Source organism: Sinocyclocheilus grahami, unplaced genomic scaffold (assembly GCF_001515645.1).
Source record: "Sinocyclocheilus grahami isolate Dianchi unplaced genomic scaffold, SAMN03320097.WGS_v1.1 scaffold49.1, whole genome shotgun sequence".
Taxonomy (NCBI): Eukaryota; Metazoa; Chordata; class Actinopteri; order Cypriniformes; family Cyprinidae; genus Sinocyclocheilus; species Sinocyclocheilus grahami.
In genome coordinates this window covers 1,000,837-1,017,532 of record NW_015505228.1, presented here as the reverse complement: position 1 = coordinate 1,017,532, position 16,696 = coordinate 1,000,837, and the positions used below count along the sequence as shown (strand labels likewise).

The 16,696-nt window shown below is 42.1% G+C and overlaps 1 protein-coding gene across 3 annotated transcripts in view; it reads left to right on the top strand.

Annotated features, from left to right (window-relative positions):
- The first annotated feature begins 1,521 nt into the window (after nucleotides 1–1,521).
- Nucleotides 1,522–16,696, top strand: part of LOC107582993 (histone-lysine N-methyltransferase SETD1A-like) — a 26,027-nt gene continuing 10,852 nt past the window's right edge. The window contains exons 1-16 of one of the 3 annotated variants that reach the window (XM_016269048.1): nucleotides 1,522–1,587; nucleotides 2,811–2,955; nucleotides 3,052–3,150; nucleotides 3,838–4,108; nucleotides 5,305–5,429; nucleotides 6,729–6,976; nucleotides 7,065–8,766; nucleotides 10,435–10,740; nucleotides 11,132–11,809; nucleotides 12,320–12,490; nucleotides 12,662–12,749; nucleotides 12,834–12,997; nucleotides 13,887–13,926; nucleotides 14,401–14,608; nucleotides 14,694–14,746; nucleotides 15,140–16,473. In XM_016269048.1, coding sequence (XP_016124534.1) covers nucleotides 2,818–2,955; nucleotides 3,052–3,150; nucleotides 3,838–4,108; nucleotides 5,305–5,429; nucleotides 6,729–6,976; nucleotides 7,065–8,766; nucleotides 10,435–10,740; nucleotides 11,132–11,809; nucleotides 12,320–12,490; nucleotides 12,662–12,749; nucleotides 12,834–12,997; nucleotides 13,887–13,926; nucleotides 14,401–14,608; nucleotides 14,694–14,746; nucleotides 15,140–16,473 — 5,625 coding nt within the window. In that variant the 5' untranslated portion in view covers nucleotides 1,522–1,587; nucleotides 2,811–2,817. Of the gene's footprint in view, nucleotides 1,588–2,810; nucleotides 2,956–3,051; nucleotides 3,151–3,837; nucleotides 4,109–5,304; nucleotides 5,430–6,728; nucleotides 6,977–7,064; nucleotides 8,767–10,434; nucleotides 10,741–10,825; nucleotides 11,810–12,319; nucleotides 12,491–12,661; nucleotides 12,750–12,833; nucleotides 12,998–13,886; nucleotides 13,927–14,400; nucleotides 14,609–14,693; nucleotides 14,747–15,136; nucleotides 16,474–16,696 lie in introns of all 3 variants that reach the window. The other 2 variants (XM_016269046.1, XM_016269047.1) reach the window with 2 other exon arrangements.

Sequence of the window (16,696 nt, the reverse complement as noted above, 5' to 3'; positions counted from 1 at the left end):
CACTTGTCTATAGAGGACCAGATGGCTATAAAAGTATAACATGACTCCCCTAAACGTTATTTCTAATCAGTCCTCCTAGAACATTGAAGCTGATGCAGGCACCAAAACCACTGTCCTTTGAAAGGTGAATGAAGGTGAGACCACAGCACAACAGTGCAGTTCTTGAGGAAGTGTGAACTCTCAGACCTCCAACTTTAACCCCAGGAGTCTCTTAGGTTGTTAGGAGCCAACAAAAACACAGGTAAGAGAAAGAGATTATACTTGCCTGCCATTATATTCACTACCTTATGTCGCACTATTAATACCCTTCCATTTTATTAAAGAAAAACAAACAATACATGTTTAATTACCTGTGAGATTGTAGCAGCACCACCTGCTGTCCACTAACGTGTAGGGGTTTCTGAACTTGTGGATATAACAAGTAAGAATAAAAAAATTATATATGTAAAATGAAATGAAATGAAATAATAATGACTAAAAATATAATCCGAAAGCTCGGATATTCTCGAACACAGGTAAGAGAAAGAGATTATACTTGCCTGCCATTATATTCACTACCTTATGTCGCACTATTAATACCCTTCCATTTTATTAAAGAAAAACAAACAATACATGTTTATTAATTACCTGTGAGATTGTAGCAGCACCACCTGCTGTCCACTAACGTGTAGGGGTTTCTGAACTTGTGGATAGAACAAGTAAGAATAAAAAAAATATATATGTAAAATGAAATGAAATGAAATAATAATGACTAAAAATATAATCCGAAAGCTCGGATATTCTCGAATTTGTGTGCTATGTATAGACTATAGTATTTTCTCTCCGTATCTGAAACACGCATGCGCCAATATCGTTACCATATGTTGGACAATGATTAATAATCTCATAATTTATCATAATGTTCTCATAATGCCTCCCAGGAGTCTACAGGGGCAAAAATGCTGCAGGGCTACTTTATATATCATACTTGTGATATTCCTTTGCATTGTTTCTTTGAGTAAATTATTATATTGCGATTATACGAGTTATTTAGAAATACGAGAAAAACGATTATTTTGTATTATTAAAGTTTCTTTTGCAGCTCGTTTTACTCCCAATTTATCGGTCGTAGTAGTTGTGAGGAAATTGTTTCTGCGCATAACTCCTAATCCATGTGCACCCTTCTTCTAAATTTGTCGTTTTTACCGTTTAATAAAGTAAATAATATTATACATTTGTCGTGCAATTGTTATACATCTTAACAAAGGTCTTGCAATATTTACGAATAGAAAAGAACCTTTCAAGTTCGCACCTCGATGACGTAAAAAAATGAAACGAAAATGCAGATTCGCCATAAAGAAGTCACGCTTACATCGGTCAAACACATTTTGTGCTGTTCTCAGAAAAGTAAAGGCAAGAAAATAATTTAATGTGAATGTATATTACAATTTTAAGTTTCATGAGAACAAATACCTACAATCTATTTTAACGTTATTGGTCAAACGCTGCATAGCAGAGGCACACAGCCGGAAATTGTGTGGAAAGTGCGAGTGCCAATGCAACGGTTAGTATTTCTAGTGACCGATGGCGAGCAGGCGAGGCTCTCAGGTTAGTTACGCGATGGCCGCTTACTGTATTATGTTATTCTTTTTAGTACAGTTAATTTTCTGGCGGAATTTAAAGACGTATGCCGCATCGATATAGCACCGGAATACAAGCGACGCCGTTTTAGACCAGATTTATGGCGCGTACTTCAAAACGGAGCTAGATTTTAACTAAGGATTGTGTGTTTTTCTGCGCCGATGCAGGCCTAGCTGTAGCGAGCTAGCGGCTGCCGAAGCGGGCAATCCTCCTCAAGACGCGCGCTCCGTTGTGTGAGTCTTTTGGCACACCGTGTAGCAATATTACTTTTTAGTTTTGGGAATTGGTTTGATTTCGTCTGCTAGAAGTAATTGGCATTTGTTCTGTACTCTCTATACTGTCACATCATTTTGAAGTTGAACTTCAGCTAGCTCGCGCTGGGAGCAGCTAGCAGCTTCAGTGTTTATTATGTTAGCTTGTTGTTGTCGCTGCTAGTCGATGTGTCAGATAGCATTTGTTATTCAAAAACTGCAGTGCTTTACGTTTATTACGCCGTAAAGCACAGTGGGGAGCCGTGCTTTTATTTCCCACTCTGTATTGCGTGTGATAAATGTGATATTTTAAGTTGAATATAGCATATTTGTCTAACTTCAATATAAGGGACGTAAAATCAACTTGACAGATTGACTACAAAATATTAGTCAGTGTCTTAATAAAGAGGTGACAACAAATTACAGCTTCCTAAATACAGACCTCTTTGTGTGTGTTTTTATATACAAAGTGAAAACTTTGTGGAGCGGTATATGTCACATTGTTTGCTGTTATTGTTTTGATGATTACAGTGTGAGGTTTTCAAGATTATAGTGTTTGCTGCTCTTTTGCATGTGGACACTGTCAGATTGGTTGCTTGGTGAAATGAATGAGCTATAAGTGAAAAGCTTTTCTTACTGCGACTTCAACATGAGTCGTTCAACCTCTCATTCTGGTCTCTTTCTCTGCAGTGAAAACTCTTTTATGAAGTGAACTCACTTAAAGAGTTTAGTAGAATTTTGCCAGGAAAAGTTTTAGAATTTTTTTCACGTGTTACTATAAAAAATAGTGTGTGATATAACTTGTGTTTGTTTGCTGGTTTTTATTGTATTTGTTATACTTGTATTTTTTAAATGGTTTTTGCCATGAAAACAGCCTTTGATGCTGACATGGCATTAAGTAAATATATACTACTACTACTACTCCTACTTTCTCTGCAGTGATAGCATGGATCCGGACAGTGGGGCGGACACTCAGCGAACTCTCAGTCTACAGTGGAAGAGCTATAAGCTAGTACAAGACCCTGCTCTCCGACGGGTTACTCAGAAAATCTACAGATATGATGGGATTCACTTTAATGTACAGGTATGGACATAATACACGATGACTGCCAAACGGAGCATACTTGCACGCGTATAAGTGCATACTTATGTAAAGTCTGTGTGTTCTGCTTGTTTTTAGGATTCAGGATTCCCGCCTGTGGGGGACTTGCGTGATCCAAGACCCCGCAGAATCTGGTCTAGACACACAGAGCTGTCGCTGCCAGTGCCTAAATTTAAGGTATGCCTCCCTTTTATTATCATTTCAATTTATTACGCTGATTTTCTGGTGAGCTCTTTATGTTTGTCTGTTTTTGTATTGTACATGCTAGATAGGGGAAGTCGTGGCCTAATGGTTAGAGAGTCGGACTCGTAACCCAAAGGTTGTGGGTTCGAGTCTTGTACCGGCAGGGATTGTAGGTGGGGGGAGTGAATGTACAGCACTCTCTCCCACCTTCAATACCACGACTGAGGTGCCCTTAGGCACCGAACCCCCAACTGCTCCCAGGGTGCCGCAGCATAAATGGCTGCCCACTGCTCCGGGTGTGTGTGTGTGTGCATGTTTATGGGGTTTATGAGGACACAAATTTGTATAATAACATGGGTATGAGGACATTTTCAGTGTCCCCGTAATTCAAAAGGCTTATAAATGATTCAGAATGAGTGTTTTTGAAAATCTAAAAATGCAGAAAGTTTCCTGTGAGGGGTAGGTTTAGGGGTAGGGTTGGTGTAGGGCAATAGAATATACGGTCTGTACAGTAGAAAAACCATTACGCCTATGGAGAGTCCCCATAAACCATAAAATCAAACCTGTGTGTGTGTGCACGTTGGATGGGTTAAATGCATACTTGGCCACATGTCACGTCACTCATTCACTTAAAAAAAAAAAAAAAAAAACTTTTCTTCATTTTCTGCTTGTTCTTCATAGTTGGACGAGTATTACGTAGGACCTATACCACTTAAGGAAGTGACGTTTGCGAGGTTGAATGATAACATCAAAGAGCCGTTCCTGGCAGAGATGTGCGCCAAGTTTGGTGAGGTTGAGGAAATGGAGATTCTGTTTCATCCCAAGACTCGGAAGCACTTGGGCTTGGCCCGTGTCCTCTTCACCAGCACTAGAGGGGCCAAAGACACCGTCAAACACCTGCACAATACTTCTGTCATGGGAAACATTGTCCATGTCCAGCTAGATATCAAAGGTGTGTTTCTCTCTTGATTGTTTTTGATCATTAATATTTTGAGGTATATACTTTCTACATACACTGCTGTTCAAAAGTTCAGGGTCAAGGATTTTTTTAGTTTTGTTTTGGAAAAAAATGCTTTTATTCAGCAAGGGACAAGGACATTTGTAATGTTACAAGAGTTTTTTTTTATTGCAAATAAATAGTTCTTCTGGACTTTCAATTAATCAAATAATCCTAAAAAAATTCTATCATGGTTTCCACAGAAATATAATGCAGCACAGCTGTTTTCAATGTTGCGGATCATTTAAAATGTTTCTTGAGCACCAAAGCAGCATATTACAATGAAAGATTATGTTACTCTGAAGACAGGCATAATGGCTGCTGAAAATTCCGCTTGGCAATCACAGAAATAAATTGTAAATATGTCTCACAGTATTAGCTATATTATTAATCAAATAAATGCTGTCTTGGTGATCCTAAGAGACGTCTTCAAAAAATATGATTAGATATTTAATCCTGATTGCTCGTCTTTCCCCCTGTTGTAATTTTAAATTACTTTTGCCTTCATCTATCTCTCATTAAAAATTAATCTTTAAAACCACCAATAATTTAATAACATTATTAAATGTAATCTTTAGAAAATCTCTAAAGGAGTATCAATTTTTTGTACTTAACATTATTCATTTGTAGCATTTAAAATGTTTGATTTGAGTTTTTAGGTATTTATTATACATTTATTTAGATAATACAGAATAAAATTTTTATATTCTGAAGAAGGCTGTGTAGCTGAAACGCACAGTTCTACACTTTCAAAAATTTTAATGACTTAGACCAGTTAATTAAAGGCTTTTAAACTTTATTATATGAGTGCCTTGGAGTATTTCATCTATCCAGTTTCATGTTTACCTCCAATTATCCAAAGAGCACCAGTGGCTACATGAAGAGACCAGTGCAGGATTCTCGCCTTCTGTTGTTTTGCAAAAATTGTAATATGTTTGCATCCCTGCTTGCAATGAAATGTCAAAATTCATTTTAGAATAATGCTCGTTTTATATCCTTCCATCTCTTGATTTCTTGAAAATATGGAGCATAGTGATAATGAAAAGTGGGAATGTCCAGCATTGGATGATGGAAATAAATGCACCACACTGTAGTTTTTATATAGAATTTATATATTTAAATATAGAATTTATATTGTGTGTGTTTTCTAGGCCAACAGAGGATGAAGTACTATGACTTAATAGTGAGTGGCTCATACACCCCTCAGACAGTGCCGACTGGAGGCAAAGCCCTCACCGAGAAATTTCAGCCCCCAGCCCCGACTCAGCCAGATACGGTGAGTACACAAACAAACCTTAGCTCAGCCACACTGGAAAGAATGCTTTGCTTTGCTTTCCTATAAGTGTGTGCGGTTACCAGCCAAAGTTTCTTGGCGTCCTTGAAGAGCAGTGGCCTTCCTTGGATTGAGTTGTCTTGTAGTTTATTCTACACATTACAGTCACTCTCAAATACCCTGGTCCGTATTATTATCTTGACCACAAGTGGACCACAAAATGTCTGAAAGACAAATAGCCATCAAGCCTCTCAGTGCATTTAGATTTTCCAAATGCAGACAAAACTGTTGTGTCTGTAGAAGGTGGCTGCAGGCATTGAGACTTTTTCAGCTTTTAACTCAATATTAATTGGCCTTTTTTACCTTGTGTACCAGCATTATGATATTTTGTTTCCCAATGTGTTTCCCTCACTTATCTGAAGGAGTTTTGGATTGCTTTAAATAATGTTTCCCTCAAGTGCTCAATGATGTAGCCACACCCTTGAAATAAAACCATAATAGGGGATTTTATTGGTCATGCTGTAAGATTTTTTTTGTCTTGATTTGAGACAAAGGGATTTTAATTGCTATGTTTCTAAATATTCAGTTGAAGTTGTCCAGGCACAGTTAAGGGACTTACATTTTCATATCCTGTGGGTCCTGTTTAGCACAGTATTTACCATATTTTTTTTAGAAATGCAGCGGTATTAAAAGGAAGGATGACGCTGATAAAGATAATTCTTTTCATGGCCAATAGCGCATACATTTTTAATATTAAGGCTATACTTAAAATAAAAAAAATACACTACCAACTATCATCTGTCATCGGACTCGGTAAGATTTTTTTTTTTTAAAGAAGTCTCATTCACACTAAGTCTGTATTTATTTGATCAGAAATACAGTAAAAGAGTAATGTGAAATATTATTACAATTGAAAATAAGTGTTTCCTATTTTATTATATAAAACAGTACGTTTTAATACAATTTGTGCTCAATATTTGTGGAAACCCCGATACATTTTTTTTTTTTCTTTGAATAGAAATTTCAAAAGCGTAAGTTTTTTTGAAAGAGAAATCTTTTTATGGTAATGTAAATGAGCAAAACATTACTGAATGAGAAATATGAATTTTTAGATTACGTTATTAGTGTTTAAAGATTCATACAATTTTACACTGATGGAGTTTAAGTGATTGTTAAATGATGGCGAAGAAATGTGGAAACTACATATATGTAGTATCAACCAATAATGAAAAAAAACTGATAACTAATAATTTTTTATCCGTTGTAAATGATTCACTGATATTTGTTGTCTTCTTTTGTTAGTCGTCTGATATCCGGCGGAGGCTCTCCACAGATCAGATGGCAGCTCCTGCTGTGCCTCTAAACTCTGGCAGCACCACCCCCTGTTCTGTGGACACTGGATTTGGAGACCAGCGCCTAGACACCCCTCCATCCTCTCTGGGAGGAGCTTATGCGCCGGGTTCTTCTGCTTCTTCACAGGGCGGCGGCACCCCTCACACCCCTCGCTCTGGAACCCCTTTCTCCCAAGACTCGGGATTCTCTGTGAGCAGGTTGGTTTCCAGAATAACATTAAACCTTGAATAGAAGTTGCTTGGTTAAGTTTCTTTAGAGATTTGAGAAAATATCATTTTCTGTCAGGCACAGTGGCTACAGCAGCACTCAAAGTTATCCCCAGCAAGATATGCTTCCATCTTCCTCCTGCTCCTCTTCAGCAGTCTCCTCATCATCAGGATTTAAGCCCCCTCGCTTTCATGACGATTTACACGCTCCACCTCCGCAAGAACCCTCCGTGTTCCATAGGGTTCGGCCGGGATATCCTCCTTCAGCGCCTTTCAGACCTAATGAACCTCCCTATCCGTATCCCAGTGTTGGAGGTTCAGGAATGCACATGCCGCTGCATCCACCCATGCCACCTCCAGGGCCTCAGTTTGAGCCGCCACCGCTGTCCGACAGAGATAGAGACCGAGATAGAGAAAGGGGACACAGGGACAGGGATCGGGAGAGAGACTCAGGAGGGCGCTATGGAGGCGGGATAAGCTCTCGACGTTCCTCTTACCACTACCAACAGGAAACAAACACCTCATCCACATCCAAATCCTACCATTCACATCACTCGCATCATGCAGATCGGCGGGAGGACAGGGACGGCAGGGGCTACCGGCGCGATAGCTCAGGCTCCCGCTCGGGAGATCATGGAAGGCATCGGAACCACCATCACTCCCACAACCACCACAGCAGCGGCGGAGGTGGATCGAGCCGGCGGAGAGGCAGCAGAGACCGGGAATGGGAGCGAGACAGAGAAGGAGACTATAACATCTCCGATCCACGTTATGGAGGCCACTCGGACTCCAGCCACAACTCGTCCAATAGCCTCTCCCCTCCCTCTACCACCTCCTCTTATGGAGGACCTAAAGACCTGTCCCCCTACGACACACCTTCTTCCTCCCGGCTAGAGCCCTCGCCGGCTTTCCGTCCTCAGCAGGGTGCAGGCGAGAGGGGTTTTGGGATGGGAGGAAGTATGGACAATGACTACCGTGCTCATTCTCACCTCACGCCCCTGGCGCCGCCACCTCCTCCCCTCCCGCCAGCCTCCGTCATTGCAGCCGCTGTGGCTGAAACTCTCGGCTCTCTTGATTTTGGTCAGGACAGTCCCATCCCAGAAGAACAGTGGACCAAACCCAAACGCTATCCCAGCACCCCGCCCCATCCACCTCAGACACCTCCGACCTCCTCGCCTCCTCACGCCTCAATCCCGTCATCCTCCACCTCTCCATCCTCCACATCCCTGCCTCACCACCTCCCCTCTTCGACAGCATCCCTCTCTCCACCTCCTCCACAGCGTGACTCCTCCCCGGAGCCTGACTCCACCAATGAGAGCCTGCCGTTCATGCACCACAGCAGCAGCTTGGACTCACGTATTGAGATGTTGCTGAAGGAACAAAAAGCCAAGTTTTCTTTCCTTGCCTCAGATGATGAGGACGATGAGAAGGAGGAGGACCGAGAGAGGGGTAAAACAGGCGAGAATGCAGATGATGGGGGAAAGAAACTCGGAGAGGAGAACGGTGAAAGGCCTAGTCATAAGAGACAAGGAGAGACGGAGGGAGGCCAGCAGAGGAGGAGAGGAGAGAAAAATGGACGCCGCAGCAGGGGCAAAAGGCAAGGTGGTGGAGTCAGTGAAGGCAGGAAAACACCTCCAGAGGTGGCCTCTTCCACTCCCACTACGCACAGTTTGGTGTCAGAGTCTCTTCAGGGCCAAATGCTGCCACCTCAGGAGAAGCACACAACCTCTGACTCACACGGGGCTCCACACACCCCACCCACCTACAATGGAGAGGCACAGGTGAGACCTACTTGTTACATGTTATTATTCACCTTATTTTTAAAATAAGACTAGGTGCTATTATTTGTAATTTGCTTGTTGATTCTGGTGTCATGGGCCACCATTTCCAGGTCCAGACACTATAGAATCCCAAAAGTGCATGTATTTAATCAAGTTTTGCTGTGGTACTACCAAAAAAAACAACAACAATTCAAACCTTTATCTCCATTCTGAATACAAGAGTGATTTGTCATTTATCAATTGTTCAAATGTTGGTGCCTGGGACATGGTTAACCTGGAGACTGTAGTGTACACCAGACATTTTAAAAGCTAAACTTAAATGCTTGATGTTGATATAAAGTACTCATTAATGACTATTATGCTTAGAAACTGTAATAACACCAGAAACAGTATTCAAAACCTCAAGACTCAACCAGCAAATAGCATCTAATTAATCAGAAGTCTCGTCCATTCACAAAAAAAACCTAACTTCTGCATTGAAAATTAAAGTGAATATATTAATGCTAAAATTACAAAATGCTCTGAGATGTTCATATGAGACACATTATTAATTTCTGTGGCAATGCTCAGCAACAAACTGTAAGGGAGGTATTGCCTCTCATCCTTTTTTAAAGCGGATGTGCCTATTTATTTTGCTATTATAACTATGCACTATTATTGTATGGTTAGTTGTGTTTATTTGCATTAGCTTTGTTTTTCCTGCCATTCATGACCCTATCAGAACAGACTGCGACCCATTATTGGTAGTAAAAATGTTAATTTTTGATATAAAACAGTATTCTGTGCAGAAGTTTTTTGCTATTATAACTATGCACTATTATTGTATGGTTAGTTGTGTTTATTTGCATTAGCTTTGTTTTTCCTGCCATTCATGACCCTATCAGAACAGACTGCGACCCATTATTGGTAGTAAAAATGTTAATTTTTGATATAAAACAGTATTCTGTGCAGAAGTTTTTTGCTATTATAACTATGCACTATTATTGTATGGTTAGTTGTGTTTATTTGCATTAGCTTTGTTTTTCCTGCCATTCATGACCCTATCAGAACAGACTGCGACCCATTATTGGTAGTAAAAATGTTAATTTTTGATATAAAACAGTATTCTGTGCAGAAGTAGCTTCATAACTACCTTTAAAGGGTTAGTTCACCCAAAATATGATGTGTATCATTAATGATATATCAATATATAAATATATATATCTTGACTCAAGTCATTTTCACCAAGCCCATAAGACTTTCATTTATCTTTGAAACAAATTAAGTTACTTTCAATGAAATCCAATTAACTTGCTTAAGGTTGATATTTAAAAATATCTTCATTTGCGTTCCAAAGACAAACCATTTTCTTATGGTTTTGGAATGCATGAGGGTGAGTAAATGATGCAGGATTTTTTATTTTTGGTGAACTATCACAGTTGAAGTCATATTTTATTTTTATAAACTTGGGTAATTCTGACATGATGTAAATGATCCAGTAAGTTAACAGAAGTGAAACGCATGCTTTTGCTCTTTTTCATGCTCTGGTAGGCTTGGGCATGCTCCTTTCTGTAGTGTGAGAGTATTATCTCTCAGTTTCGATGCTCCACTATATTTGTTTCTATCTTGAAAATCCCCCCTACCCCTCAGTATGTTTAACCTGTAATCTTCACACTCGCTCCTCTCCAGCCTTCTCCTCACTCTTCTGGGGAGGATATGGAAATATCCGATGAAGATGACAACGCCATCACCACAGCGACCCCCCATCCTGCTGCCTCTTCATCCGTCTCACCGGCCACCTCCTCACAATCTGCCCTTCCCTCCCAAACCCCAGACCCCTCTGCGAGTCCCGCCCCGGACACTAGCCAGCACTTCAATGCCACCATGCCACCTCCACCCATCCCGTCTTACCCTCCCCACCTCCCACCCCCACCTCTGCCTGGCTTCTCCCTGCAGCCCCCGCCACCCCCTGGCATACCACCACCGCTTCCTCACATGGATTTTTTTTGCTAAAAAGTCCCCCCCCCCCCCCCCCCCCCAGTGGGTTTAACCTGTAATCTTCACACTCTCTTCTCTCCAGCCTTCTCCTCACTCCTCTGGGGAAGATATGGAAATATCCGATGAAGATGACAGTGCCATCACCACAGCAACCCCCCATCCCATTGCCTCGTCGTCCTCTTCACCGGCCACCTCCACGCAATCTGCCCTCCCCTCCCAAACCCCAGACCCCTCTGCGAGTCCTGCCCCGGACACCAGCCAGCACTTCAGTGCCACCATGCCACCTCCGCCCATCCCATCTTACCCTCCCCACCTCCCTCCACCACCTCTTCCCGGCTTCTCCCTGCAGCCTCCGCCACCCCCTGGCATACCACCTCCGCTTCCTCACATGGAGCTGCACCCAGAGTACCCTCCTCCACTGCCCCATCACATGTACGACTACGCCAGCTCCATGGAGCTCATGAGCCAGTACTGTGGAGGAGCACCCATGTCATTCCAGATGCAGACACACATGCTCAGTCGCCTCCACCAGATGCGAATGGCCTCCTCCAACAGCTCTACGGCACCCCCTGGAGAAGTCCTGCCCGCCTCTGAATATATCCCGTCATTTCACCTCCATTCGATACCCCCTCCACCGCACCACCCATATATGGACCAAGATGGGAATGTTGCCACCCACTATGACCAGGACCACCGCTACATCCCTCCTCACTTACCATATGCCTACCCGGACCCTCATGCCGCACAGCTTCCGCAGCATCACACCATCCCACCTCCCCACAGCCCCTGGCCTCCTCACCTGCTGCCCCAGCAGTTTCCTTCCCACTATCCTCCACCTGGCTTCGGCACAGTGCCTGGCATAGATGGAGAGCTGTACGGAGCGGTGGGTGACCAGATGACCATAATGGGCCACAACCCCTACGAGGCCGTAGTGCAGCAGGTACTGGCAGCTTTGATCGAGGAGATGAAGAACATCATGCAGAGGGACCTGAACCGCAAGATGGTGGAGAACGTCGCCTTTGGCACCTTCGATGAATGGTGGGACCGCAAGGAACAGAAAGCCAAGGTAACATCAGAGAGTTTTCTAGATGTGACCATGGGCCACAAAACCAGTCATAAAGGTCAATTTTTTAAGATTGAGATTTATATATCATCTGAAAGCTGAATTTATAAGCTTTCCATTGGTGTATGTTTTGTTAGGATAGGACAGTATTTGACTGAGATACAACTATTTGAAAATCTGGAATCTGAGGGTGCAAAAAAATCCAAATATTGAGAAAATCACCTTTAAAGTTGTCCAAATGAAGTTCTTAGCAATGCATATTACTAATAAAAAATTAAGTTTTGATATATTTACAAAATATCTTCATGGAACATGATCTTTACTTAATATCCTAATGATTTTTGGCATAAAAGAAAAATCTATAATTTTAACCCATGCAATGTATTGTTGGTTATTACTACAAATATAACCGTGCTACTTATGACTGCTTTTGTGGTCCAGGGCTGCATATGTTTTTTGTAAATGACCTTCGGTGTTCATGAACTGTACCACCTCTTGCTCTCATTTTCTCAGCCATTCCAGACAGCTATGCGGGGAGTTGCAGTGGTGCGCGAGGAGGACAAGAAGGATGAGAAGACCAGCAACCGACCTCGGGAGCCACTCATGTCTCTGGTAGACTGGGCCAAGAGTGGAGGCATGGAGGGTTTCTCCCTGCGGGGGGCCTTGCGTTTGCCTTCTTTTAAGGTGCTTGATGTTATTTACCACCTATTAAACATTAAAAAATTTCTTGAAGAAATGATAACAGAAATATAAATATTTTCAATTAATTGTATTGATAAGACTGGAGCACTTTATTACCATGATTTGAAATAATCTCGTGAAAATGATGTTACTAATGAGGAATATGTTGTTCAGGTGAAGAGGAAGGAGCCACAGGAACTTGTGGAGGGTGGTGAGCTGAAGAGAGCCAGGCCTTCCACTCCACCCGATGAGGAAGATGAGGGTATGTCCCTAATGCTATGGTTTAGAGCTTGATTAATGACATTACCGTAAATTCTATTTGCTCTCTACTCTCTTTCTCTCTCAGACTCATATCAGGGCAAATCTGCCAACACTGCTGCAGGAAGAACAGAAGAGAGGCGTGTGGCAGACAGAAGAGCAGCCAGGAGAAGAAGCAGAGCAAAGGCACGCAAACCATATGACCTGGACAGTGAGGGAGAAGAAACATCAGATGGTTCCTCCTCGGAGAAGGTTGGTTTATTTACCATTATGTCTGTCATTTTTGTGTGTCTGTGTAGTAGTGGGCATTGGCTGGTTGGGAGCATCCCATTAGCATCCCATCCATTGCAGCTTAAGCCTCACATAGCCTGCACAAGAATTAGAACTTGAATTTAAACTTGCATAAAATTTGTAGAATTATTTATTTATTAAAGTTAATCTAATATTTATATTTTACTATATTTCAGTCAACATCAACAACAACCATTTTCAATAGTTTTACCTTTAGTTAATGATACAAGCGCAAATTGACCAACTTAACCGAACAACCTTTTAAATTGAACAATTTATCTGTTCTGAAAAATTTAAGGGGGTCTGAATACTTTCCGTACCCACTGGATATTTATATATACCAATACGATATTACATTTTTATATATATATATAAATAAATTGAATATCGTATTGGTAATGTATAGATTCTACTTTTTTCCCCCTAATAAATTTTACACACAAATACATAACATGCATGGCAATTAGGTGAGTCTTTATCTACAAATTTAAATGTTCATTTAAAAATTGACAAAAGATAAAATTGTCATCAATATTAGATGTAAAATATATTTTTTTCTATTGAACTTGTCACGATACCATGTGTGATGCCTGTGAAGGCAAAAATCTATCAATAGTGGTCAATAGTTATGTAGAGTGTTGCCATTCTAAAATTTGGTTTTGAAAATATGAAAAAAAAATATTTTTTTGCAGAATCTTATATTTAGTTGTTGTTGTTGTTTCGTTGAATAATGGCTAGATGGCAGCATTTCTTTTTTTCTTCAAATGCTGTGGGGAAATTCACACAACTTTCAGCAGATGAGTTCAAACATGTTATTGCAACTGGTGATTCCTCATTGTTTTATGTTTAGGAGGAGGATGAAGACAGTGACAAAGTGGATGAGTCAGAAGGTATGCAGCTGTCTTTTGTCTTTATTACTGTGCTCATTAATTTGGGCTCTTGTTGCTATGTGCACTTTATTTTAGGCTTTTATGTGTCTATGCAATCATATCTTGTGGGTCTATGTGTTTTGCTATCTAAAGCCCCGTTCACACCAAGAACAACAACTATAAAGATAATGATATTAGCGTCCACACCAGCAAACGATATCGTCTGTAAATTCTCTAGCTCGTGATAGTGTCAATTTTGATGATTCTGATTGGGTGTCAATGTTTTTATCGTTCATCAGCTGGAAAAAAAACGTTCTGAAAGTGATTCCAACAATATCGTTTCTCTGTGCCTTTATTGTTATAGCTGTGGTGTGGACTGCTATTCTTTAATATTGAGAACGATTTTTAGAACTGTATCTTTATCATTATCTTTATAGTTATCGTATTTGGTGTGAATGGGCCTTAACTCTTTTCTCTATTTCTCATGCTTCTCAGATGAAGCCCTTAGTGCAGACAGTGATGACGAAAGCATTTCTTCCTCCTCTTCCGAGAGCTCATCATCATCATCCTCAGCATCGTCCTCTTCCTCCGATGAGGAGGATGAAGAGGACGGTGAACAGGCCGCTGAGAGTGAATCATTGGACACAATGGATGAGTCTACGATGGACAGTGTGGTGGCTATAGATGCAGAAAAGGATTATGGGTACATTCCTCTTTGAGAACTGATACTGAGAAGAAAGTTGTCTCTTCACGGATACATTGACATGCATTATGTCTGTTTCTTACAGGGACAAAGCAAGTCTTGACCAATCATCAGTGACTGCTGCAGAGGTCAAACAAGGTCAGTTAAATATAACTTTTTACAAAAACAAACAAAAAAAGAAGGGATGGTCTGCCTAAAGATGAAAATTGCTTCACTTACTCATCCTCATGTCATTACAAACCTGTTTGATTCTCTTTGTTCTGCTTAACACAAAAGGTATTTTGAACCAAACAGTTTAGTTTCACATTGAATTCCATTGTATTTTTTGTCCATGTAATGGAAGTCAGTGGAACAAAACTGTTTGGTTGGCGTCATTCTTCAGAATATCTTCTTTTGTGTTCCACAGAAGAAAGTCAGTCATACAGGTTTGGAACAACATTAGGCAGAGTAAATTATGTTTAAATGTTCCGGAATTTTATTTTCAAAAAAGTGAAGTTTAGTTCACTTTATTCTTTCTTTCACTACCAGAAGAAGAGAAAACGGCTACAGCTGTGCCTCCATCGTCTCCATATCCCCGTCCTTCTTCACCCTTTCTCCTCCTTCCCCCACTCAAGAAACGGCGCAAGACTGTTTCTTTCTCGATGGAAGAGAGGGAGGTCAAGCCCTCCAATCTGTCACCTTCTGCTCCCTCTCCATCTCCCACTCCTGTCTCACAAGCTTCAGATGTTCCTACTTGCTCTTCTCCCGTAAGCACGCCCACAGCAGCTGCCCCAGCCGCCGCCTCCAAGCCCGCCCCGATGCTCCTTCCGTTTGCTTCTCGTCCTAGTGAGAGTAACGCCCTGACCTCCCCTGCTTCCCCTTCCACCGTTCTTACTGTCCCTCCACCGGTGCGTTCCCTGCGGCCTGATGAGCCCAAAAAGAATCCAGGTCTCCCTCCATCCCCACAAACTCCCACAGTCAAAAACTCCTCCAAACGTGGCAAAGACTCTCCCAGAACGCCCCCGGGGCCCATCTGCCTCACTGTCCAGAACCTTCCACTGGACCATGCCTGCTTGGTCAAAGTGGCCTACGAGGACCCCGTCCCTACTCCAACCACACAGAAGGGTCGTGCACGTGGTCGCCCTCGGACACTCAGCCAGTCGGCTTCCGCCCCTCCCGTGCATCCCGCTCTGGAGGAGGAGGATGAAGAGGAGCTGGAGCAGCGGCTGAAACTCAGGGAGCAGCTGGGAGTGTCCAGCCTGCTGCAGCTGGCCTCTGCCCCCAAGCCTGACCTGTCTGTGCTGGCCGATGTGGCGCTGAAGATGGACCCGGAGGCAGATATTGACTCGGAAGAAACCGAGACCTCCGATGAGGCAGAGGAGCACAAGCTGGAGGAAGAAGAGGGAGACTTCTTCGCCCCGCACCCACGCCAACCACTCCCGGATCCAGAGGGTCTGTTCGTTCTGCAGGAGCACAACTATTCTAAAACTCCTGCTCCTCCGCACCTCACGTCTTCACAAAAGAGGACGAAACAGGACCCCACGGTCCTTCTCCCTGCCGACCTCAACCAGCACGGTGTTCAGGAAGCCCCCGAAGAGGTCATTGGGGATGCTCTAGCCGCAAGAGGTGAGGCTCCAGAGCTATACGGGGACCTTTCCGGGATGGGCCTGCTGTGTGACGCCAGGGACAGGGCTGAGACGCAGACCAAGACCCTCGGCCCACTGCACAAAAGGAGAGGACCGATTAGCAAAGAGATGGAGATGGAAGAGAGGGGGAAAGGGAAGAGCAAGAAGAGAAGTAGGAAGGACAAAGAAAACGAGGAACTGCAAATCTCTAAGAAGCAGAAGGAGAAACAGACCAAGAAACAGAGGAAACGGAAGTTAGAGGTTTGTGCTTCTGTCTGGTTCTCATTAAATAACTTTTTCTTACTGATTGTGATTGTCATTTGAAAGATTCAATTTTTTTTATTTTCAAACTCCCATGACTGATCTTTTATAAATGCCTTTTTTTTTTTTTAAATCAGCAATTTCGTCTAACACTTTTACTCAAATAGATATTTTCATATATTCTCTCTCTATATATATATATATATATATATATTAGTGCTGG